Source organism: Anser anser, assembly GCF_964211835.1.
Source record: "Anser anser genome assembly, chromosome: 5".
Taxonomy (NCBI): domain Eukaryota; kingdom Metazoa; phylum Chordata; class Aves; order Anseriformes; family Anatidae; genus Anser; species Anser anser.
In genome coordinates, this window is record NC_139725.1 from 17,078,479 (window position 1) to 17,105,396 (window position 26,918).

Genomic DNA, 26,918 nt, shown 5'->3' on the forward strand with positions numbered 1-26,918 from the left:
AGAGATGATCCAAGAGTATGTCAGGAAATAAATAAATCATTCTTATTTTCATCATAAACGAGGGCGCTGCTCACTTATCCAAATGGTTTGAGTATTTACAGAAGGGGAGTGAGAGGAGAAGAAAAGAGAAGACAAGCATTTGTAAGAACGAACCGAAATGCTGCGAGGATACCACTGCCCCACGTGCCCCACCACAGCTCAGAGAAGGCTGCAAGTAGCCAAATAAATTCCTTTTGAGCAGGATGCCACCACCTGCCCCGTGCTGGAAGGACCATGCAAGGTGAGACCGGTGTGGTCTGCTGGGCTTGGCTGCCACCACGGGCATTCTGCAGCTCCACCACAACCCACGGCCATCCTGGGGCAGACAGCATCAAGTAAGTTGGCCTGATCAGTCCAATTTAGGAATAGGAAGGCAATTTCACCTAGAATCCCCCTAAAGGAAAGGCTGCTTACAGCCATGTCTTCCTGCCCCCCAGACTGCGTGCGCTCCTCCTAGGAGGCAGGCAGCTCGGCTAAATCTCTGTCCTTCAGCACACGGGCACAGCTGGCGATCAGAGCGCTGCATTTCCACAAAGGCCAGTAGCGAGGGTGCCGTAGGTGACTGCAAGAAAATGGAGGCCTTTTCAAGTATTTCAGGGCTTGCAAACCACAGGAAGCAAAGCAACACCCTTATTTATCAGCGTGAGCTGATGCTCAGCGATGCTTTGCTATTTCAGATGCTTTGTTACAAAATAATCATCTGCTTGTGCTTTGCTGCACGTGCTCCTAAGGCCAGTTCCTGACAGGTCTGAGCTGTACTCTCGGTGCAGCAAAGGGTGCTTAATGCCCAACAGCAGCAGGGCAAACTCTGTAACTGATGTCATAGCGTGCGAAAAAGAAACATCCTGGAGGCTCTCATCCTAACCTTCTGTTTCCTTGTCAGGATAGATTTATTTGCAGTCAGTACCACAGGGACTGGATTCTAGTGGCAGTGGTGTTATACCCATATTTTTTAATGGGATTTGACATTTAAGGCAGCATTTCAGTTCACCTCTAAGCCTGTAATTACACTTGCAAATCTGCTTAGCAAGACATCAGCAGAGCATCCCAGGGGACTGCTCGAACAGATCGGGTCTGTTCCCATAGAAGCAGCGTTTGAGTGCCGAGTGGGGCTCCAAAGCAAGCGCTGCGGGCTGCAGCGCCTGGCACACACAGACACTGGCAAGCTGGACCCACTCCTGATCTTCAGAATAAAAACAGAAACAAAGGCTGCAAACAGCCCTCGCTTTACCTTAAGAGAAACGCTGCACTGAACCAGATACCACTGGAGGTCAGAAGCACTTCACGAATGTACTACAGAGACAGGCTCCTTCCTGCACCCAGCTGCTTGTCTTTGGTCTCAGGAAATCTGCATGTGCAGGGAGTACCAGCGCAGCCCGAGGATGAAATCCTGTATGTCACCTCCTGGGCTGGAATGGGGATGGCCCAGCCTGGAGAACCTTCAGTTCTCTCTCACAACAGAGGTGCAGACACTGCTGAGCATTGCCTTTCTGAAGGGATCCACTTAGGTTTCTCCTTTCATTGCAGCCCTACCACTGCCAAAATTTTGAGAGAAAATTAGTGCCAAGTGCCAGGATGCTCAGGACTGCATTTTGTCGCTAATTTACACCTCTCTCCTCTGCACCCAATTTACACCACCATTACTGGAACTAAATAAAGTACATTTGAAGTGCTTGTCTGAGATGCCACGTATATTCACTTCTGTTCAGGTATGGGGGGAAAAAATCTGGTTTCTTCAGATTTGGACTTGAAACCCACACCCATGGGAGGCAAGCAAAGGATCCAAAGGATCTCTCACAAGCCACCTGAGCAGACCTTTCTGCAAGACACAAGTGGTTTCACCCCTGAGTTCAACTTAAAAAGAAAAAAATGCAGTCCTCAGCCATTCCCACTCCAGTGCCAGAAGCAGCCAGAACATTCAGCACAGGGCTTTCTACTGCAGGAGCAAAGAGCAAATGAGTAGCATGAAACCGGGAAAGACAGAGAAAAGCAGAAAGAGGCTAATTTATATCATACCAAGGAAACAGAAGGAAACCTGAGACCAGAAGGTTTGGGCTGGTACAGAACAAAAGCTTATATGAAGTAGACTGCAACGTTCAACTTTGCAGCCCTCAGTGCTCGTTCGGGAGCAGGCTGGTACCTCTATCAACAACGATCACAAAGAGGAAAGAAAAACAAATCTAGCATTCCCAAAGAGACATTAGGTCCCACAACGCCATTTCAATGACTGGGGCAAAACATGAGTTTTCCTCTTTTCCCAGCGGGGACGACAAGACAGTTTGTCCAGCTTAGTGCATACAGTTCTCCTCTCCTCGGCAAGGCTTCTAGCTGACCGACGTGCAGTTCAGCTCTGCAGAGTCCTGCCTACCTGCGGCCATGACTCCCTCTGGCCCGTCAGCAATACTGGGCTCGCTGGAGCACTGCCTGTGGCTGAAGCTGGGCTGCAGGAGGAGGCATTTGTCGTTACTGTCTGACTCCTCGATCACCATCCCTGTGTGCATCATGGAGGCCATCGCCAGGAGCTGAATATCCGAGTGAGCGTTGGCAACGGTGTGGCGCCGGATGCTGCCACATTTCTCCAGATAAGCCTCCCCCTCTTGCTCTGTCAGCGGCGTCAGGGCCATCTCGCTGGGCTGCCGACTCGTCACCAGGTGAGACGAATAATTCAGTGCACCAGCCTTAGGACGGGATCTGGAGTACCGTCTCTCTGGAAGAGAAGAAGGAAGCAGGAACGATCAGCAGGGCACAGGCAAAGCCTTGTCTGAACTGCTAGGCTGGCCACAGGGAACAGAGAGGGCTCAGCTTGCAGCCACGCTGAGTTTCCCATCCTGGTGCCACTGTTCGGATGCTCTGCAGTTCATCCTGCCAGGGGTTTGGAAAGGAGATCTGCCTCTCCTGCAGTAAGGAAACACCTCCCACTCCACTGCCAGGCAGCAGAGCTGCTGCCTGCAAGAGGAGCAAGCCAAAAAGCAATGGGTGCAGCAAAGGAACCTTCTTCAGCTTCCTGATTGTCCTCTTACGTACAGAGCGGGTGAGGACAGAGCAGAAGCTCTCATGTGCAAGTTCTCTAAAATCAGTGGCATTTAAGTGCCACAAGTTCCCAGAGAAACATTTGGTGAAGACCTGACTCGCCATCCTTTTATCTGGAAAATTTCTCTCAGGAGATGCCATCAGCTGGTGTCAACGTGACGTTCCCGACGCCAACACTGCACTGCCTCTCTGGCTGCTTGGAAAGGCTGTGCTGGTAGCACCATCCCACTGTATGTTTTTTTAAAGATCATGCAAGGAAAAGAACATTTCATCCACTTCTGAAACACGCCTGCATTTGGGGCTAGACACTGAAAACACCTAACACAGTGCACAGCACAACAGTCTGGGGGGACAGACCATTCAGGGGGACAAACGAGTCTCGGTTTAAAACTTGAGCCCCAGGCACGGTCCCCAGCCCCGCTTCACGGGCGCCATTTCAGTTCTGACACTGAAAATTTTAAGAAAAGCTGGCATCTGGGTTTTTGCCTTGGGTCCCCTGGCAGGTTTAATCAGACAGCATCACTTCTCACCTCCCGTCTTCCACCGCCACGCAGCATCGCTGTGTGGTGGTAAACACCTCATGTGATCTGTCCCCAGGGCAGCTGACAAAGCTATTCCCAGCCTGTCTGTGTATCTCACCAACTTCCTTGAAGCACAGGGTCTCATTTCCTGAAGTCAGAAGCCTTCCAGGCTATGTACAATACTTCCCCCAAGACCGCAAAGCGTAAGAGACAGTAACAAAATTCAAAGCAGAGCGCTCATCACTGAAGGTTATGAAACAGTTTTGGAAGCTTGCATCAGTAAGAAAGGCAGAAAACAAGCTTGATATTGTTACAAAGAGGAATGGCTGAGCAGCCAAAACCCCACCACTGGCAGCAGCCAGGCGATGACAACACTTCACCCCGCTGCTCTCAGTAATGAGTTCATTAAGATGGTTCATTCTGCCCTTAAGAGTGTGCACAAACAAGGTTTTGAGCACCGGCACTGCCAAACCCCGGCACAGCGCTTGTGTTCTGCTGCTGCCCACGCCTGGGTCACAAAAAGTTGCTCTGACATAGGCAAGACTCAGGTAACACAGGAGTCATTGTCTGGTTCTCCAGCGTCCCCAGTAGTTTTTAGGGCTGTTTCATTTCTAACTGCTGTGAGTTAAGTCAGGTACTGATGCCAGAAGAGAGCAGGCAGCAGTAGGGGCAGTGATTTACTTGTAACGGGATTGATCCAGGCTGAGATTCCTAAATGCACTCAGGTGCCCATCTCATGTCTCAGTTCGGAACTCAGCCACCTTTAAGACCTGCTCAGCTCTGTGGCTGAGAGGATAAAGGGAGGCCAGTAGCTTCTTGAGGTTGTGTTCATCACAATGCCCCATTCCACAAATTAACATTTACATTACGTCTGTCCTGCCTTGGCTTCAGCTATGCAGAGGTCTCTTGGCTAGCGAGAGAGGCCTGAGGAGATTAAGCTGAACTGAGCCACGCACAAAGCTGCCAATTCTCCAGACTCCATCGCTGAAGGTTTTGCAGGCAAAGGCAAAATCTTTGCTCTTCTCTGTTCCTAAACAGCAAATTTAAAAATGAAAACATGCTTCATTTAAACAGAGACAGCTTGCAGCACTTCCCAAAAAGCTGGGATACACAGGAAAAAGAAAAATCATGGCCATGGCCTGATGTTCACCTAATAAACAAAAATATTCCCGTGAGAAAAAAATGCCAGTTTGCGTGCAAACTTTTAGTGCTGCTGAAACAGCCAAGCCCGATGACCTGAGAGATTAAAGTCCACTGAGAGCAAGCATAGAGAAGGAAGCAATAACGTTTAATTACTCCTGCCCAGCCTGGCTACCCTGCCAGCACGTACGCTGGAAAATTGGTCCTGACATCCTCTTCTGGTACATCCCTGGCTTCTGTGGCAAAACGGTCAACGAGTGTCCCTTGTTCCATCAACTCCTGCAGCAGTTTGCACTCCAGCCAGCCGCTCTGTATTCATCATTGCAGAGCCTTGTGCACCACGTGTGTACTCGTGCACACGTGAGCATCTGTGCACACACACACGCTCACTGCGGAGCAGACTGTACAGAGCTGATGCGTGAGTCGGTGCCTCAAAATCTGACATCATTCAGCTCTTGAAATCTAACCAGCATCTGGACGGGCAGATTGAAAAAACCTGCTGGTATTGAAGGGAACATGGACAGTAAAGCAGAAGGTGACACTCTTCCCCCCAGACCTACACCAGCATGGGAACAGGCGTAGCGTGCTGCCTGCTGCGTGCACAAATAAAGCAAAGCTCCTGAGCTCCGTGACACTGAAGTAACCGCCATAACCCAGATACACTGCCAGGGCACAGAAGGCACACTGCAGCTGAGCTTGCAAAAACACCCATGAATCAGGAAGAACGTGCATCCACGTGTGGTATTTTCTCCCCACAGCAGCAAAGAAATTAAGCAATGCCTTCCAGTGCCAAATATAAGGTCTGCAATCAACAGACTCTTGAGGAAAAAATATCCGCAGATGATTTTTGTGCAGCAAAGGTAAAATCCTTTATGATGAGAGTCAGATAAAAATTAAGCTAACCTCTGAATATACATTTATTGTTTTACTTTTCCCCCTTTAATTGCTTGATAGAGCAATCACAGTTCCCTGTAAAATTTAAAACAGCCTGCAACTCTTGCACAACGTCCAGCTATGAACCGATGGCTGAGAAGCATCAGACTGTGTGATACCTTCCAGCTTTTTTTTCTGCAAGCCACCTGTCCTTTATCTCTCTCATCTCATTATGCAGTGGGGCACTGCCTCACCTCTGTAATGCTATGTATGCATCGTACCAAGTCACCATAAGAGCTGTAATGCACAGAACTCCATCCAGGTAGACAAAGTCTAAAAGGAAAAGAAGCACATAGCAGCTGAGTGCTGACATAAAGCACGCTGGTCTTGTCCTAGGAGCTTTCTCATTCAAAATCTTCCTCAGAGTAGTCCTCTGGAGAGAAAAGCTTCTCAGGTTAATGCTCCCAAACCCCGCTGCCCAGAGCTATGCTCCAGCATGCTCCATGACTGAAGTTCAACCACAACCACATTGTGGTGTAGAAGGCAAAGGAGCTGGCAGAGAACGCAAACATTAATTCTTGGGCTCCCATGGGCTTCTAGAGGAAAGGAAGTCATCTCACCTCTCAGGGACTGTTGTGCACCTTGCCGATGGCCACAGAAGATGCTCTCCTAAGGGAACTGTCATGCAGTTTTTCAGGGATTTTTTGCAGGCAAACTCAAATCAGCAATAATATTAGGTTTAGTACATGGGGGAAGTAGGGTGAATGTTTTATCTATCTTCTTCCCCATTCGTACTTTAAACATTGTTTCTTAGACAACTGGATCCATTCAGCATACTCCATCCTTACAATGCAGGCTGTGGCTTATTTACATGGAAGAAGCAAGAAGGATGGATAACAGGAGAGTACCACAGCACAGCAAAAGGAACATAAACCAACTGAAGCAGCTACATCCCGATGCTTCCGCCAATGCAGTGGTAACAACAGAGCTCAGAGGTTAAAGTGGGCACAGTTCAACCTGCCTTTGGTATCTGGGATGGGTTTGGGGATACAACATTCTTCCCCATGCTCCATCTTGACTTCGTAATTTGTTGCTTTGATTAGGGAGGGAGGCCGCCTTCTTCGATTCCCTTCTGTGAGCTTCTCTGCTCCCTTTCACAACTATTCCTGCCGCACTCCTCTCTCGATTTAAATCAAGTTTAACATACTGCAGCCTTGAAGGCTGAAGCCTAGTGTTTATTTGCAGCCATGACAAGATACCTTCTTCAGTCACATTTCCCAACACCTGTGCATCTCGAAGGCTGTGGTCCAGATGGCAGTTTGGATTCCACAGCATCCAAAGAGAACACAAGCACACCTGACGCCCAACTGCATGTTTCACAAGAGCTGCTACAGAGCCACTGTATGGCAAGGAACCTACTGGGATCCTCATCATTACTGAGTGCCCAGTGGGAGAATAAACTGGTTCTGAGAAAGCACAAAGGTGACAGAAAGAGAGAAAGAGGAAGAGAAAGAAATTTGATGAGAAATGGCAGTTATTAAAAGAAATCACCACCACAGGAGCACTTTGAAAACAACAAGATTATCTGCAGAAACGTGCTGCTCTTTTGTCAGTGCTGTGTAACACAAACGCAAGTTTTTTCTTTCCTTCTGCTCAGCACAGGGTGGAGCAGGGGCAAAAGGCCACCCTGGAAATATACACAAATAAATCAGAGCTAAAATCAAAGCAAGCACAATGATTTTGAGGCACATAAACTTTACAAGGCCAGTTCATGTGAAATTTTGTTTCATGACACTAGTGCTTTGTTCAGCTGGCAGAAATCCAGGATGGCTAGGAACATCAGCACAAATCAGGCAGCTACACTTCACACTATCCCAGCAGCATGCAGGCATCCATAAACAGCCAAACAAATTTGCTCAGTGTTTATGGAGGTTTGTGGTCTAGATCTAGCCTCAGATCAGGTCTGCAGCTCAATACTGAAGAATCTAACCATGTTAACTTGTATAAAAGATATTGTATTTATTTGCCCAACAACTACAAGAGCTGACACAGATCATCCGAGTCCTGAAAAGTCTTTCTACCATAACACCATCCTTTACCCTGTGCTACTGAGGCACAGTACAAGACAGGCTGCATGTCTTCAGCTAACTTAGGGCTGTCATGAGTGTATCCAGGTAGAGGCTACAGCTTATAAAGTGCCGAAAAGTAGTAGGGGGACCGAAGTTTTCTTCACTTGCTCCATTTAAATCTTCACAGTTACCAAAACAGTATTGCCATAACTATTTCTTAGCTGGTCAATCTTTTCTTGCTCACCATAATTGTGAGCAGAGCTCCTGGATCAGGTCTAAAGTTTTCCACAGTAAGCACCCCCTTTCTGAAGTGCAGTGCCAGTTCTCTCTCCTAGCCCCATCTATCCACCATTTAAATACAGATTTTCTTTTTAAAGAGTCCTCAGATTGAAGAAAGACTCCATGAAAAAAAAAATACAAGAGTAATCTCTCAGGATGAGTAAACAAGAATTTAGCTGGCTGTGAAGGGTGGTGGATGCAGCAGTGAGTGCAGGAGTTGAGGCAGTCAATGCAGGTTAGCGAGCAACAGCAAGCAGGCAGACAAGGAATGGGTGCAATTTCTCACCAGCAAGAGAGGGTGAGGGCAGCACATCAGGCATAGACCAGAGAGAGCAGCTTTCAAATCCCAACTGCCTTCAGAAAGAGGCGAGATTTTGCATGTGTGGGCAGTGGTGGGACCTTTATAGTTCACTCAGTGATGGAAAATAAAAACCACACCATTCAGAAACATATTAATCAGGACCTTCTTGGAAGTGCTTTAACCTTTGCTTTCTCTCTCATGTAGTCATGCACTGTCTCCTTTTCTAGCAGATGTGCACTGCCTCACATTAGCTGACATATGTACCCCAGTAAGAGTGTTTGAAAGAGCTTGTGTATAGTACACACATCTTACCAAGCAAGCAGGTGCCACCAGAGAAGCTGTGATCCTCACACAAACCCAAGTACGGTGACACCACCTGCTTGACCAGTTCTTCCAGCTGTAGGTAGCCCTCACTAGGGCCAGTGGGCTCATGGACACTCTGAAATTCAAACACGAAAAGCCAATGTTACCCTTACATGACTTTGAGTAAGACTCACCGGGTCATTACAAAGCTGACAAACCAAGAGAACTGGGGCACAAAGAGGCATTCAGAGAAGCTGGTAGATGGCGATGTGGAAATAAGAGTTGTGGGACTGTTCCTAGCTGGGGAGACAAGGTACCAAGGAAAATGCAAACACAAAAGAGCAGAACCTGTCCCTCTCAGAAATATCCTTACCCATTTCCAGGAAAGTTCAGGGCATTAACTACTCAAATTTAGCTCTCATTTCTACGTTTACGATTCCAAAATAAGCACACAATTTCCCATTCATTACACCCTCTGCCTTCCCCATTCTCCATTCCAAGATTTGTTTCAGCAAGGTGAGGACAAGAATCGCTAGTGGAGTCAGATGAAGAAATCGAGAGGCTCCTCACCTGCAGAATTAACAGCATCTGGACAATGGAAGCTGGGAGCTTTGACTGGACCAGAGGAAGAATTTCTTCCAACTTCACTTTTAGCAACACCAAGTCTCTGAAGCCAAGAAGAGCAATCTGACGGATAGTCAACTCCTGACCCTGAAAAACACAGTACGCAAAAACCCAAGAGTTAGTAAAGGGCCATGGGAGCACCACACCAATACATACATGCACACAGACAGAAAGGGCCTATCCTGCCCATCGCTGCTGTGGTGAAGCACCTCAGCTGCTCAGTGTGAGGACTTTTGGCACTCTTTGGTAGCTTCCCACTCAGTCTCTGTCCCACATAAATTCTGAAAGGGGTAACACCTCATCTGAGGTTTGGAGTTGGAACTCCAACCACTAGGTTTGGAGTGAAGCCAAACAGGGACTTGTATTTCAGCAAAATGCTGCATATTCATGAAACCCAACTGACAGCAGATCTGGTCACAAACATCTGAAGACAGATGCAGCTGGTACATTTGACAACTGGAGCTGAGAAACCACAAAAGATTTGGCAAAGAAAGGTTGGTACAGAATATTCCTTAACCAAGCCTACCTCTGGTCTGTATTGGATCCTCTTTCTGTTCAACATCTGCACTTTAGACCTTGTTGATAAGACAAAAATCCAGAATGCAGTCCACTGCAGATGTTAGGATTTAGGCTAGAACAAAGCTAATTGGACTGCTTGTACCAACAAAATTTAAAAAAAATAAAATAAAAAATGGACAGATAATGAAAGCAACAGATTTAATTTCCACCACAAGATGTTCTGTGGCCTTTAGCATCAACAACACAAGTGAGCAGGGTTAACAGATGAAGACGTTGTAGTTTTTCTTAGCGCACTTAGACATTGTTGGACTCCATTGGTCATTCTGGTGTTTGTCTTTCCTTCTGTAAGGCTTAACGTACATATGATTTCCTCTTGTCCCACTTAACACAGAAATTTTCCTCCCAGCCCTGCCCAGCACTTTCCAGCCTGAAGAGTTTTCCTAGTTCTCTCCAGCCTGTTAATCTGTGCCCTGCACTCCTTTTTGGAGCCATTTTATAGTCTCCATAACACAACTATCGAGGCAAATATTTAGCTGGAAGGAATTAACACCAGTTAATCATTAATTCATAATGGGTTTAATGTCATAATTAACAGCATCATCAATATGTAAATATGACCTAAAGCAAGTGGTCTGGCAGGCAGCTTGGCCACAGTAAAAGCACTTTGCTGTTTAAACCATCGCTGCATGTTTAAAATCATCAAGGTGTAGAAAGGACTGGTTCATCTCTCTGAACTGTATTTCAGCAGCTGCACACTTTATTTATATCAGGCAGTTTAGTCCCATTAAGTTCGTATCCCATTTCAAAATGCAAACATCTCGCTGTGCCAAACAAAACAAGACTTGCTATTCTTTTTCCACACCAGGTAGTTACATCAACAGCTGAAACTATATAAAAGTCAGTGACCTGTTTACATAGTTTCCCTCTGTACAGCAATTTAACCAACTTGGCTGCTTAAAGGTCATATTTCTGCAACAGCTCTGAGCCTCAGGTTTAAACTTAGCTGAGATAGGAAGTTACTTCTAGTTACTACCATTGGTAACAGACTCACAAGTTTGGCTGACTTACTTTCATTCTGAATGGAGAGTTGCTGGGATCACAGAAGACACAACAAAATGCTTACATTGGCGTTGGCATTTACAACAAAGGAGTCACAGGTGATGGGGAACCAACAACGCAAAGGCTTCCTCAGCTACCAGAGTAGCTCATGGAGAACTGCAGCTTGGTGAAAGGGATTTGCTAGATGACCTCTTTTTAACATTTCCTGATGCACCAGATAAATAGGCACATACAGTTTCTTATTTGTAGGAAAAGGCCAACCTTGTTATCAGGGCACTGCTCTGGAATAAGAGCAATCATGATTCAGTTTCTCGTGGCACCGGCAATTCCCTTTGTTGTAGCCTAAGGCAGCTTACTTTGAGTCAGATTCTTAGATGTATTTATTTAGGGTGTTTAAATCCATACATTTGTGTAGGACTTAGATGCTTGCAAAGCTTTAAATATGTGGTCTGTAACCTTTCAGTTCCTCATTTATAAAATAACAATACGTCCTTAACTTCACAGCTTCTATAAAATAGTTTGGACTCAGATTTTGTGACAACATAGATGCAGTAAGAAAGTTAAGATTTCAGAGAATCTCAGCATCCCATAGTCACGGTTTCATCACCACCACCACCAAGCTACTTCCAAAAGCTGCACCAACCGTGCAGTAGTTTTTGTTCAGATTCTTATTAGAGACATTTAATAGCACCGGAGGAGATTTTTCTGATAAGTGGAAGAATTAATAGCATCTGCAGACATCACGCACAGTTAGCTCAGCTGTTTCTACAGTGCACGGATAGCTGCAGTGCAGACAAACCCCTACATAAATAGATTAGGTCACTCTATGACTGAGAGTTAGTTGCAAAAGGAGAAAAAAATGGAGGATATTATAATTGTGCAGTCTGAGCTGCCAAACACCTACCTTTAAGCATCTGCAGCAAGGAAAGAATAAAAATAAACACAGTAAAAAGGTTAGTGTCTGTCTTTACAGAAGTCCTTTGCTCTTTTAGGAAATGCCAGCTTTAATAGGATTAGAGAAAAAGGGCAACCTCTGAGCTTTACATGCTGCCTTTCAAACAATACAAGGGGAAAATAATATTATAAACAAATAAAAAAAGACTCCAGAAAGCACATCTCATGGAACAGGCATAAGTCAGGATGAGGCAGCTAGCATTTCTCAGAATGTCAGTCTACTCATGAAGTACGTTTTTGCTTCTCCTCTGATGGGACAGAAGATCAAAATAGACTGGGGAGGTATTCAGACTGCTTGTATGGAAACCCTGATCAAAACTACAGGAAAAACTGACACAGCTCAACAATTCCAATGGAATAATCAGCTGTAAAACATCCAGTGTAAATGGGTCTTACATAAAGTTGTTCATTTGTCCTCTACCCAGAAGCTTACTTGCCCCTATATTAAAGATTAAAAAAAAAAAAAAAAAAAAGAGGCTTTTCAAAAGGCACAACTTGGATATAAGCCCTCCAAAAGTAGTTTGGACAAGTCAGACACACTGGTTTCTGTTCTAGTATTCAGAGGAAGAAATCTGAATACAAGTTTACAGTGTTGTCAGGTGCACCAACAGAGCTCCAGAGATTTAAAAATGGAAGAACTTACAATTGCAAATGGTCCAGAGCTTCAGTCTAGACAAAGTACAGTCCAATAATTTCGGTGTACAACCTTAGCTAAGAACAGAGAGTGGATAGACATATGGGAATAAACTCAGCTCAGAAGGCCTGGCTGGTTTTAGCAGTCCTTCTCAGATAACTTGTGCAAACTCTGCTTCCTCCCAGGTGTAGTTTAAAGGTTTTGAGGCCTGTATAGCCACCAGACAAACAGTACTGCTGAAACAGAAGTTTTGATGCGCTGTTAGGAGACACTGTACTTATATTGCTTCACCTGAAGACTGAATTTTAATTGAGATTACCTGGACAGGGTAGAATATTGCCTGGAGTGTTGGAAGAGTCTCTGTAAAGTAGTGATCCCAAATTTCAGACAGGATATCAATGCGATCCTCACCTACACAAACAGAGATTGAGAGTAAGAAAGAGCTTTAGAAAAAGGGACACTACAATCAAGTTGAATTTTCCCACTACTCCATGTGTCCCCAGGTAAGAGATACAAACCCACCCTTCATGTTCCCAGTTTCTTCCCAGAAAGTGGACGTAACCTGGCAAAGCTTTGCCTTAACTGGCAGAGACACCAGGCTGCAACCATGGATTGCTCTGTCACTTACTGCAAAGAGGACAGCTCTGAGCAAAACATGAGACCAGCTCCAACAAAAGTGTGAAGAATGACTTCGGGAGGGGGCTTTACCTCCTCAGCAAAGGACTGGGTAGTCTCACTGTTCTAAATTACCAAATTAGCTAATTACTAAACTAGCAGGGGAGCACGGCTGCATGCTAAGAGCTGCGTATGAAAGCCAGCATTAGCTGTCCTGCAGCAACCGAGTCAGACCATTCATAAGAGCTGACCCCTCTCCACCATCTCAGCAGCCTCAAGCACAGACACAGAAGTCATGAACTCCTGCAGGCTGTTCACCCACAGCTCTGACAAGCCACAAAGCCACCGTGCTCCTCTCAGGGCTTCTCCTCTCTAACGTGGCAATTTGGAAGGCTCCCAAGTGAAATCCACTTGTGGTTACCCCTCATGTGAATCCGACTCCAACAAACATCCCCAAACATAAGTGGATATTTAAAATGAAGGCAGACTAAGTTATGCAACTCGTGACTCCCATAATAAGAATACAACTGTGGTCAAAAGCCTATTATTAACAAAAAATGCTTTACTGAACATAATAGTTTGAATAGACGTTTTAAATTATTCTCCTAGGCTTGACTTACAGAGCTCTATGTTTCTCAGCATTTAGGCCCAAAAAAACTCTGAGCTTTTTAGGGGATTTTTCCAACCCCAAAGGACAAAGTTTTGCAATGTTTTTTCAAGTTTTATATAAAACCCCCAGAAATTTCAGGTGCAAATACAGACCCACATTTAACAACGTAAGTTTTCTGACAAAATCATTTTCCAGGATACCTTTCACAGAGCCTCAGATGGGGCTCACAAGTAGGCAGGACTCAAGGAGCAGCAAGGGAAGCAGCTGCTCAAGGCAGCTTTGGAGTCTCAGCCTCAAGCTTACATGAGGAACTGGAACACATAAAACTGCAACTCAAGGGAGCCTTATCGCTATACGCTGGTGTTTTCCCCATCTGGAGACTTCCACGTGGGCTTTCAGTGTGGTTGACAATGGGTCATGTTGTGTACAACACAGCCAGAGGGCAGAGGCAGCAGGACCAGGTTCTGCAGATGTTTCCTTTCAAGCAGAGACCTCACTGACTGCAGGAGGGCTGAGAGGGAAGCATCTCTCAGATACGACACCAGCTTCAAAACTGGAGCTCCAGGCACACAAGCACCTACCCAACACCCCCGTAACAGCTACCCACTGCCAGAAACTGCCAACCGTAAATGAAAAAGACAACAGGAAACAGATGAATTGAATTCTTAAACTTCTCCCTCTTCTGTCTCTTCCCCACGACTGTAATGCTTTGGTATGTGGAGCTAGAAATGAAATGGCACAGATTCCTTTTCCTTCTGAAGGGAAACAGAGAATGGTTTGTTTCTTCAAGAAATCATAATCCTACAGGCATTGAAAGAGATTCTGAGACTGTATCAAGAAAAATTGTATTAAAATAAGAGGATGAGATTTGAAAAACAGACACAGTGAAACATTGCCATGCCCTGCAGCAGGAACACGATTCCATCATTGAGTACTGGGACGGGAGAAATTTTCCAGGAAGAGAGCACAAGCTGAGAGGCACGTACAAGTTCTTGTTGCTGAGACCGCAAGACCTGGAACAAGCCTACGTGCTGTGAAAGAAAGGTGACAAGAGTCATCTCCTGCAGAGATGCCAGCTTGCACAGGTAAAGTGGCTCCAGTTTCACTTCAAACTGGGGGAAAAAACGAGGCATAGGAAGGGGGTTTTGCTGTCTGCCTGGGAAATCTTATCCTACCCAATCTACCTGAGCAGCTGCAAACTACTTCTGGGCTGCTCTCAGCTTATTGCAGGCTGGACCTCAATGTTCTTCATGCTAAAGCAGAAATTGGAATAATTTTATATTAATACACATAAAACAAAACCTATTATATGCTGCATGGTGTCTTTTCCGAGGAGCTGGCAGCAGCAGGACAGGCACCCATGTTCATGAAAATGTACAAATCTGCCTTTCTTCCCTTCATTACAGAGTCTGTGCCAAGAAGCACACACCAAGCAGGAGGCTGGCAACCGCACAGCTCCAAGGTCCAGTCCCACAGTGTGCTGGCCAAATGGAGAACTCACTCGATGAAGAACAGGGTGGAGTAATCCAGCACCAATAATGACACGAGATTATAAGCGTCTATTGGCATTTAATGACCCAGATACGGCAGGTTGACGATTAGCAAGGGATCTTCCCTACAGGCTACAAAACTGGGTCAAATCAGACGGCAGCCTGGTTTTGAATAAAGCCGTGCTCTGAGCAGCACTCTGTGCTTGAGCAAGCCATTCATAACATGACTAACTCCCCCCACAGCCACCCCCGAGAGTCGCTGCTCCAAGCTGGCCTTGGTCCACAGGCTCTGTGGTAACAAGCGTCTGTGCCCCAGTGGTTTGAACAGAACTTCATCTGTGGTTGGCTTCTTTACTGAAGGATTTCATTCCCATCCAAGTGACCGTTTTTTTCTTTACATTTACACAAGACCTGTTGGTTCAGCTCTCAAAAGCATAATGACACAGTATTGCCGTAACCAAAATCATGCTTCCAAGAGTGCAAACAGCCGGACTGCAGAGCTGCGAATCACGATGAGAAATAACAGGCAGAAGGCTCTCAGCACAGTTTTGCAACAGGATACATGTCCAGCCTAGAACTGCTTTGAGCTCAGGTTCAGATGCCACTCAGGACCCACACTCCTGCTCTTGTGGTGAAGCCATGGCTGATGTGGCTTCAGCCACACGGTTATTCTAACAGCCCACCACCCATAAGCAGCACAGACTGCAGTGCAACCTGGCCCCCAAGAGGTTGTGTGACCCTCTCAGGCAGTACCAGAAAGGGCTGCAGGCATTTCAGCCATGCAAATCATCTCTGGCCAAACATCAAAGCGTGACTCAAAAGGGTGTTCCAAGAGCCCACTCCAAAATGGGTTTCTTTCTATACTTGCCTTCACACAGCTTAACCTTCTCCTCTATAAACAGCAAGCCTTTCGCAAGGAGCTGGTTCTGCCAAGAGAGAAGAGAGAGACATGCATTTGCCTTTTCCAAGATTTAAAATAAACATGGAGGAATATGTGTTTTCTTCAGATGTTATCACTTTACATGCAGTTATCCAACGATTAGTCATGCCACGGTTCTTGCTCCCAGCACCGCCACCAGACCTGGTCTCACTGTGTGTTTTGCACACTGTTTGCCAAAAGTGGGAGGAAAGACCCTGTCCTGGGTCATGGAGAGGGAGTGAAAAAAATAAAATGGTTCTTAACCTAAGAGTGCAGCCACATTAGCTACATCTCAGCCATACGACAGAGGTGATCAAAAGGCCAAATGCTACCATAAAGTCCCACTTTCTTCTTCCTTTCCACTAGCTCACTGCTTGCCCGCACAGTAAGCCAATTCAGCTCCCATATCTTTCTGTCTTTCCCTACTTATTCCCTTTCTGAGGCTTTTTTCTTTTTTCTTTTTTTTTTCCTTTTTCTTTTTTTTTCCTATATTGAGCAGTTGCATCATCTCAGGGTGCAGTGTCAAGCTGCAGAAGAAAGAGGCAGGAGCTACAGTCTTTCTAAATAGTCTTAACTATCATGGATCAGACAGAACAAGATATTAATTAATTAATATCTGTAATTCTAAATGTCCGATAGGCATTCAGGTCCCATTTCCCCAAACATAAAATTGGTGCAAAAAAAAAACCGATACCCACCTTTTTGTTCTCCCAAAAGCATGAGGAAAATCAGTTATTCTGAAATGCTTTGAGAATCCTAGAGAAAGGAGCTGCAGAAGGGTAACATGCTATTACTGCATCCCAGAAGGTTCAGTCCCACCACAGAGATCATACTGATAGAAAATAAAGCCTTTGAAAGGATTCAATATCAGGGTAACACACAATATTCAGAGGTCTCTTGCTCCCTCATGTTCATCCTCCGGCTTTTATTCTTAATGGCTAACCTGGTCAAAGTTGCACCTCTCAACCCCCTTATCAGCCTAGAAGCAAGGCACATCTGTTTTCAATCCCCATGGACGTTGCCTTTACAATATTCTGCCATAGTGCTGCAGCCTCCTGACAGCTGCAATATCACAAACCTGCCCTTGTGCTGCTGCTCTGGGCGTTAGAGCTGCTTCCCATTGCAACCACGTACCAGCCTGGTTCAGTCATGATATACGCAAGCAGGTCGCAGCACCAGTCAGCCCAAGCAGAGAGCAGCACGCCTCTGCATCCTCCCTACAACAAGAAACTACACGAAACTGGGATACTGCTGAAGGGGGAAAAAATAATTAAAAAAAAGAAACATTGCTCTGTGATATTCTCTGCTTGTGCTTCCAGAACAAGCAAAAAACTTTCCACTTACAAGTCCTACTTGTTAGCATCAGGTATCATTGAAATGTGTAGAAAAGGAAGGGCTCTTCTTTAAGTAATTTGTCTAATCAAAAGTCTTTTGCAAATAGATTGAGGCTAATGGACTGAAGAGACACTCCCATACATCCTACCAGTAAGGAAACATCTCCAGATGCACTGTGTTGGTTGGGAATCCCCTTATGTGAATCCAGAGTTGAGACACGACACAGGGAGGAATGACCACCCATTCTACCAGTGGTAAACTCTGTTAGTAGCAGTGATGGTTAAATACCATACAGTGCATCCAAGAGGGAAGCATTTAATGGTCGTGCTTGTTTTAAGCTAATTTAGCCCTGCTAGCAGGAGTCCTCTTTTTTTTGGAATTCGAAACCAAAAATATTTAGAACATTCTTATTCCCAAAGTAACGTAGAATTTAGGTTCCTTTTAAATTAGTTACACAACAAAACCAGAGCACTTTAGGGTCATCACACAGGATGAAGCTGTATTTGAATTGCCCATCCAAGTCACAAGACTTTGACCTTCCCTAATGCTGGCACAAGTGCAAAAGCAATCCTATCCGTGCAGTACAGTCAAACTACTAAAAATTTCCATAGTCTCCTATCCACCAACACCAGTGATTCCAGCACAGGAATCAGAGCTGACCTGAGCAGTCCTGTCTGGCACGGGAACACGCTAAAATTGCCATTCTGCACACAGGCGACTACATGGAGACAGGAGCCCAAAGGACTTTTGCATGCAACCTTCTGAACCTGCTCACAAATAGTGTACAAATGACTCTCATTAACCGCGGTTAAAATGCAGTGGCTGCCAACACAGCACTCTGGTAGTGCTACAGACAGCAAGGCAGCTGCTTCCAAGTCTCAGACCATGCGTGGCTTCCAGTTGAGGAGGGCAGGCTCTGGTCTCTGGTGCCACGTCCACGCAGAGGTGCCCACCTGCCCAGTGGAAACTTCTGAAAATAAATAAATAAAAGCCTACTTTTCTGGACTTTCGATATCCGCAGATTGAAACTCTTTTTGTTTTTTTTTCCCTGCAGATGCCTATTTTCTGATTTAGTCATCATCACCGAGGTGACAACGGGCTGCCAAAGGAAACTGCGGGGAGCAAGGGGAACTTGTCGGTGAGAAACGTTTCATCTGGGCAGTGGCTGGGAACCTTGACTAAGGCTCACTCTTGGGCTGGGGTGAGTGTTAGGGTTGAGAGAAATGGAAAGCCCGAGTTCCCACCAGAGCGGGGAGCAAGGGGCTGCCAAAGGATGGGGCAAGCTGCAGAGAGAAGGTGGCTGGGAAAAGCTTGCCTCCTGGGCGGTGACACCAGCAGCAGGGGGATAAAGATGTTCACGCAGTGAAAACAATTGCAGCACTTCCAAACGTTGCACCAGCTAAAGGAAGGTAACTATTTTGCAAATTTTCTCTAGCAGAAATAAGGGCTTTGGAGAGAGAGGCGAAAATTGTCGGGCTCTCCATTCAAATTTTAGATTGCTTTGGCAGAAATAATTGACTACGTGTCAACTACTTGTGTCGGGCTCTGGACACACACACACAAAATGGCCTTAGAAGACTTTCCAGGAAAAAAAGAAAAAATGTGAAAAAGGAGGGAGGAAGAAATCTGGAATGAAAAAAATTATGGGGAAAAAAGAAAAAATGAGAGCCACTTACACTGTAAACGTTTTTCTGCCTGAACTATAAGGTAATGCTTGGAGTGATATTGCATTTTAATTCTTCCAAATGCTTTCTGTTTATTAATAAAGTATTTCAAGCCTTTATTTTCCAACCTATAGCTCTAGGTAATTACAGATCTTATATACTGCAGGGAAAATTTACAGTTAGTCTTTAATAATGTGGCATTTTAAACTATTACATGATAAAACGGTATATATAAATATATATGAGGATGTCACACTTATTTTCCTGTGTGTGTCTCGAGAAATATGAATGCCTTCTCTATTTGCACTAGAACATTAGGTTTCAATTTACATACTCTTTCTGAGCACTGTAGACACAATTTTCCAGCTACTTTGGTCATAAGTTTGTGTTACTGATGCTTTCTACTTTCAGAGTCATTTTTGTGTATCTGCTGGCAGAGCTGTAAAACATCTGTATACCTTCAGGGGCAGCACGGTTTTATCAATTAAAAAAAAGATATATTAATCATTATCCCAATGCAAAAAATTTATAATGGTTTTAATAAAATCTCTCTCATTTTTTTCATGTGCTAAATGGGTTGCATAATCTCATTCTTAGGGTTTCTAAGAAAAAGTTGAGTTCCACAGCATACAGTTACTGCAGATGTTTCAATCATCCTCTCACATTTTCCCTTTTCCTATGGAAGAGGGAAACTTTAAAAAAAAAAATCAACTACAAAAAAAATCATTTCCCTTCTCCCCATCTGAAAATTTTCTGGAAATGCTATTTCTTTGTCTTTTCTACTGAAGTCACAGGCTTAATAATGGATTCAGTCCAAATACTACCCCCTTGAATCAAGCAAGACAGGTTTTTTCATGAAGAAATCCTACACGGTTTGCTGACTAATCAATACAATTCAATAAACGCAGCCACAGTGGAGGCCTGCACCAGACTTTGTCTAGGTACGTGTCTCATTACTGCTTTATCCCCAGTTGCCAGAGGCAATACAGGGGCACAGAGCTCAGAGGAAAAATAAATGTTACATTGACAAGCAGGACCAGGTTAAGAGGTGCACCATGCAAGCTTGAAGGATGCATTTATCTGAAAAAGTTCAGCTGCCACCTCCCGTCTCTACGCAATTACGGGCTAACTAAGCAGTTATTCCCTCCCTTCCCAAATCAGCTTTCCCTGGCTCCCCACCACGAAGCCCCAGCCCTGCTGTGTGCTCTTTCTGGGTGCCGCAGACCCACCGCTGCTCCTGCTGCAGCGCCTGCCCTGCAAAGCAAAGCCCCGAGCTGACCCCCGCAAGGAAGCGCAGCAGCTGATGCATTTGGAGAGAGGCGTTCTGCAGCCGGTAAAAGTGAACTGGTGAAATCGTACAGGTTGAAAGCCGCCCGTTTTCACGAAGTGCAGAAAACCACAATAGCTGTTTCAGGTCCACCGCTCGTAAATGTGGCTAAAACAAAGCCTTTTTGCAGAGCCAGCAGGATCTGTTCTGGGCAGCGGTCCTGCCGCTAGTGTGCCTTGCTCTGCTGCGGGCGGCGTACTCGAGCAGAAGGTGGTCAACAGCAGCCGAGTAGGTTTCGACAAGAGCTCCACAGAAAACATCAAGGAAGCTTAACCTGTCACAGGAGATGTCACGTCTTGTCTGAGCACCGTGACTAGCAGCCTTAGCGAGGCAAAACAGAGTTCTCCCAAATCAACAAAATATTACTATTCCCCAATAAGCCACCATGCCTGGGGGGAGAAAGGTTTACTTGGACGCCCGTTTAATTACAGACAAATTTTATTTTCCTTTCAGCTCTCCAAGCTGAAGATGGCCAGTATGACTTTTAAAAGCCACATTAATATTAACAAATTAATACTAATTCATTAATCAGAAACAAAAGCTTAGAACACAAGTACGCTGGTCCAGAGCAAACTCAAAATAATTGACCTAATTTTGCTGGTTGGAAAAAAAAAAAAAAAGGTTTATAATCTAAACATTTCACCATTTCTGAAATGCAAACTCCTGCTTTGAACCAACTGGGGCTATGTAATCTACCATTAAACTACACTTCTAGAGGCTCTACAGGCACACTGCCACTCTTTCTTGGATGCTCTGACATTAATTTGAGAAAAAAGTATAATCCAAACATATTTGCTTGGTATTTTCTAACCAGTTATTGCCAGTAGCACACAAGCACATACCTAGTTTTTTTTACAGTGTTTAAGAAAAGCAAACCTCTGTGAGCCACAGAATTTCATACCTGAAGCATGCCCCCATTTGTTCTTTCTAAAAAGAGGCGAAAATGATGATAGAAACAGGGAGGTCATTTTGATCCTACATAGAGAATAAATTGTAAGAGAAAAATGATATAATGTCCTAAAAAAGACTCTAGAGATAGCCGTGCTCAAAATACAGATTGAAAGAGAAACCCCACGTAAAAAGAGAAAGTGAAGCAGAGGGAGTAAGAAGGAGAGCAGACCAGGCAGACGAGTGGGCAGCACTGCTGCAACCTAGACCACAACGTCTCCGCTCTGGCAGTGGCTACAGGAAAATCCCATGCCCGTGCCCACGCAGCTGGGGCGCCGCAAGCATGGCTCTGCACGGAGCCCCGCTGCGGGACAGCCCTGTGTGCAGCCCCGCAGGAAGTTTCGTATGAAACACCCAATGAATCATGCACGTCCACGGAGCAGAGGTGCACGAAGCCTGAAGGCAGGTGCATCTCCTGCCAGTGCCACCCAGGATCAGGTCTTCTGCTGGGCTCACGGTAAGGGGACGAGCTGCTAAGAAAGCTGGACAGTCGCTACGGAGCCTCTGGAGCTGCTCCATGCGAGTTCCGTCCTCGAAAGCGCCAGGCGAAGCAGAAGCAATTAGCAGACCTGCCTGAACAGGGGTTCCCAGCCAGCGAGCAGAGAGAGAGACAATAGCAAAGAGCAGCCTGACCCAACAGCCCCTGGCAGGCACACGGCTGAGCTCCGCAAACCACGCCAGGCTGAAGGTCCCTCCTTCCCTCGCGCAGGGGCTCCAGCCGCTGGCGCTCGCCGGACAAACACCGAGCAGCCACAGTCACTTCAACACCCGCACAACTTCCCTCACCTTACCGTGAAACGGGCAGAAATAGGAGCCTGGCGCCAGGAAGAGAAATGTCACGCATGCCAGCTTTCTGTTTGACTGGGCGAGAAAGAGGGACTCACGATGTTTGCTGCTGCTAGCACGACTTTAAAAAGCAGGCTTTCAAGGGAGAAAAAGCATCAAGAGACATCGGCCGGGCTAGAGTCCTGGGAAGGGATGCAGCAGGGGGTTAAGAAGGGGCCACCTAGCACAGGAGCCAGAGGAGCTCCTTGCTGACTACCCGGGAAGCCCTGCCAGCCGCACTTCTAATGGCGCTAAGGCAGGGGATAGAAAATCGATTTTGGCTCGGGTCAGGGCTTGTGCCGTGGCTGTTGCCGCTTGCTTTTGCAGTTATCCGCTCTGGTCTTGTTATTCTGACTTTGACACCCCAGTGACATGAGTCTTGTACACTGTGGTTAATATGGTTTTGCATGTAAACAGAAAGCCAGGCCTAACTCTGAGTCAAGACTTCTTGCCTCCTGGGGCCCTCCACTGCAACAGGCTGGAAATTATGTAATAGCTTCACTTCTGTTTCTGAGACGCCAAAGCTCTCATTGAAGCAAATGAGCAAACACATCCAACTTGCCTCCTTCAGCTGCCCGCTCTGGCAATGGATCGTCAGGCTCCTGGCCCACACGTGCAGCCCCTGGCAGGGATGGGGTCCCTCTGCTTTGGGGGGAGACAGCTTGGAGTTAACGTGAACAAACCAGGCGGTTCTGCTAAAGCAGTTAGCTGTGAAATGGCTAACATTTCCATTTTCCTCTGCGAGTTTCAAGATTAACAAGCCCCAGAGAGTGAAAAGAAACAGTTGATCCTCTCCAAAGGTGCCGGTTCAGGCTGTGTGCAGAATCAGGAAGATAACGCATCAATTTACCAATGCTCGCTAATTTTATATGTCAGAAATCTTCTTCACAGCCACGAGGGTCAGACAGGAGGAAAACGAAGGGAGCCTACCTGAAAAATCTTACAGCTGCCCCAGAGAAGCCCCAGTCCCCAGTACACCACGTTCCTCCAAATCCCAGCCACTTACCACGGGACTCCTCCCTGCTGCGGCTCAGCTTACTGACCCGCCAGCCAGCTAACCCAGCCGCGGGAGCAGATGGTGCCCCGCTGCGTTACTGAGCAGGGCAGAGAGAGGAGAGGGTGCGAAGTGCCCCTTGGCAGCAGCAGGAAACCATTGCATCAGGACACGGGCGAATGCAGTACTGGAAAGCCTGGAGCGTGGGAGCACTGTGTTAAGGCAGATCTGCAACAAATACCGAGTGTGCTGAGCCCCAGCTATCTGGCATTTACACTCAGACTCTGATCCAAGGATATGGCTTGTATATCTAACAGGGTTGCTAAAGCAGCAGATTTATAAACACAAATCTCCTTGAGAAGGAAACATCTGAGTTTCCACCAGAACCCTTGTAGGAGTTACATTTCTCTTTCAAATACAAACCAGACTCTGGTACGATGAAGGTTTGGTCACAGAGAACAACTTCTTAAACCCCAGCAGATTCCTAAACATTCCTTTAGCAACTTCAGGAGCTAAAAATTGGTAATTTCCACGGGCACTGGAGAAAATGGCTTGTGAGCAATCAGTTCAAATTGATCCCCAAAGCAGTTTGTCTCACTAAAAAAAAACCTTTGCTCCATTTCAGTCTTAAATATCAATGGTTAGGAAAAGAAAAAAAAAAAAAAGTGTTCATATGGGTATAAAATATACCTTATGTAAGAGCCAGGACTCTAAAACAATGGAAAATGCGTTGTACAAAAATGAGCTTAGTGGCTTCCATTACAAGTGCTGTGGCATAAGAAATGGAAAATATTTAAGTCGTTTTGTTGTATCCAAATATTACATGATCCAATTAGATGTTCGAATTGCTGCTAGAATATTTAAAACTGCCTGGTTACACATGAGAGCAGATCTTTCAGGGTTCATTTCAACCTAAGAGAAGAGTAAATTTGGATCTCAGGACAGTTTCTCGACAGGCTTTAAGAGATGTAGGAGGAAGTTCCTGCCAAAAGATGCACTTCACTCCTCACCCCACCCTGGTCACCTGCTCCCATCACCTCCCTCATGTCAGAAGGAGCCAAAATGAGGTAGCTGACCCAACAGAAAAAAAATATATATTTCCTTTTTTTCCCCCTTTTCCTTCGTTTTCAGCCAAATAAACAGGCTGATTCAACTCTGCTCATTTGGTGGAGCAATATATCTTTAAATCAGCTGGCATCAACAGTGAAACAGAATCCACAGACAAATGAAATGGTTTTGTCAGCTCTTCTTTAGCACATGAATAGTCTTTCTTCATTCCACAGCCCTAGGATTTTTAGTAAAGACATTCAGGAGGGAATGGTAACTTTTACCACTGGCACATGCTGTCAATCTAAAATCAGAAATATGCCTGCATCTTAGCTCAGAGCGGGGAAAAAAGCTCATTTCCTACAATAGCCTTTATCTTACATTGTTTGTCTCATGTCTTGCCAGTACTGAGAGTTTTACTTCAGGCTAAGTCAGATGGCTGCCAAGTTACTTCTTTTAAAGTTGAGTTAAAAAAATCCCCCCAAAAATAAATTTTAGTCCCAGTGACTTCAGTGGGAGAACAGCAGCTGCAGCTGAACTACTACATATAGGCTGAGGTATTTCCACAAGTGTGAGCAGACAGACTGACAGAAAAACAAATTCAGAACAGACTGCAGCCAAACCCTTGCACTGCAAGCTCTCTAAGGCAAAGGCCACTGCAACAGCATAGTGCTGAGTACATACATTGTGATTGTGGCCTTCCAATGAAGTAATACAGCCCTGCCATTGGGGCGAAAGAGCACTTTTTTTACTCCTGCTTTTGCAGGAAACAGTGCTGGTGATAAGCTCCTTCTCCCAGGACAAGCTCAGGTGCCTTCTGCTTGCTAACAGCAACACAAAGCAGGTCCAGCAGCGTGGCCCCCAGCAGCAAGCAGTCTCTTCAGTCCTTAGCTCTACAACTAAGAGATCTAAGGAGCATCAGTTAACGCCACTGGCTCTGGCATGATCAGAACAGGCTGGAGATCTGTAAGCTGAAGGAAGAGAACAACTCATCCAAACCCCAGCGCTCAGAGCCGTCCAGTCCCCAGGCATCCTGGGCCCGTCTTGCACAGCAACACAATGCAGCTGCATCTGGTCAGTGCTGGAAGCCACCCAGGCCTTCTCCAGTATGCACTGAATCTTCAAAACCAGATAACAGTCGTGCGTCAGCACCTTGCGTCCCTCAGGAACATGCACGGCCCTGTGCTCTGCTCAGTCTTAAAGACGCACAAAGCTGTCTCTGGAAATTTTCTGCTTATTCCAGACCTCCACGCCTTGCCTAACACCACAGTACCTCAGTGCCTGATGAAGCATTTTCAGATTTCAAATTGCCACATATATTTAGGTGCAAAATTTCAAACGTATTCAAGCTTGCTGGAGCAACAGCAGCTTTCCACTTCAGCCTGCTGTACTATAGGCTTGTACCACGGGCTCACCACCTTTCTGCTGCGCTCCCATTCTAGGAAATGTCCCACCAGAAGCTGCCTCTTTCCAGTAAATGACTTGTGCAGATAGGGCCTAAAGAAGCGAAACGTAACTACCCCCAGGGCAGGAGTTTGTTTCTCACTTGACAGCACAGTGTGGGGGGATTTTTTTAAATCAAGTAATCTAATACTGATAGGAAACAACACAAGTCTTTTTTTTTCCCCTTTCTAAACTATTGGCACGCTACACAGCGGTGTCAGCCACTTCAGAAAGTACTGAAATTCTCTCTCTCTTACTCAAAGGGAATAAAACTGACACAAAAATCCCTCTTGTTTTCAGAAGCCTCCTTCTTCTTTTTTTTAATCAACTGAACAACTTGCAATACTGAAAGCCATCAGCATTCTCTCAAAATCATCTTACACACGCTTTCATGTGGTTGCACGTGAACTTCTGTCTATCCGGACAGTATCAGGAAAAGGCAATAACAGATTTGTGATCGATTAGGTCTTCCCTCATCCTTCATCTTTTGCTTTTTCATAGATTGCGTCTATATTTATAGGACTAAAAGGCAAACAGTAACCAGGTTGATTTCCTGCTGATAGGGACTTCCTTCCGTCCCCCCCCCCCAAAACAGAAAGCCGTTTATCTGTTCTCTTCCCCTTTCCTGGCCCCTGTTTCAGAAAACCTACTCCAAAATTCTCTACACTATAGAAATAGAGTGAAAGAAACTAGGAATAGGCATCCCATCCTTAAAAAAAAAAATAAGCGAATTCCTTCTTGACCATGGCAGGCTGTTAGCAACCTTTCTTTAGTGTAAAGGAAGATTATTCCTAATTTAGCATATGCACCCGTAAATACAGTTACCCTCAGGGCTATATGGTCCATGTTAAAAAAATTCAGGACCTCCAGGACCTTCTGCGGAAAAACAGAAATGAAACTTGTAGGCTACATGCTTGTAACAAGGAGTTCTGTATGCTAAAAAGCTGAAGAGACCAAATCTTAAAGTAAGCAAGTAAATCGTGTAATACTACCTGAAAGTAATCAGTGATGAAGGATCCCAGTTCACTCTTCAGCAGCCGTCTGTAGACAGAAGGAACACATCCATGAAGTAACAGCCATTGCTGGTCGTTTCTAACAGGTATATCCCCGCTTTACTACCAGCCATACCAAAGATACATGAATATACATGAATGTGTCATTTTGGCCACATTTAGATTTCTTTTACATCTAAGTATATATTCTGCTAATGCTTACAAAAGCTGTTGTAAAATTATGAAGAAATGAAATCGTGTCCCTGAAGTCTTCTATTTATAAGCCATGCATTTAGAACAAGCAAAAAAACCCACTGACACCTCCAAATCCACAAAAGGCTAGGATGATAACTTCAAGTTCTCA

General features: G+C 45.4%; 1 protein-coding gene across 2 annotated transcripts in view; it reads right to left on the minus strand.

The window, feature by feature from the left end:
• The window catches only part of LOC310900068 (V(D)J recombination-activating protein 1), a 112,910-nt gene that overhangs the window by 43,137 nt on the left and 42,855 nt on the right, over positions 1-26,918 (minus strand). Inside the window, exons 10-15 of one of the 2 annotated variants that reach the window (XM_083837382.1) lie at positions 26,555-26,603; positions 15,929-15,986; positions 12,665-12,756; positions 9,126-9,266; positions 8,565-8,691; positions 2,408-2,746 (exon numbers count right to left, since the gene is read on the minus strand). In XM_083837382.1, coding sequence (XP_083693508.1) covers positions 2,408-2,746; positions 8,565-8,691; positions 9,126-9,266; positions 12,665-12,756; positions 15,929-15,986; positions 26,555-26,603 — 806 coding nt within the window. The remainder of the gene's footprint in view (positions 1-2,407; positions 2,747-8,564; positions 8,692-9,125; positions 9,267-12,664; positions 12,757-15,928; positions 15,987-26,554; positions 26,604-26,918) is intronic. The other variant, XM_083837383.1, reaches the window with a different exon arrangement.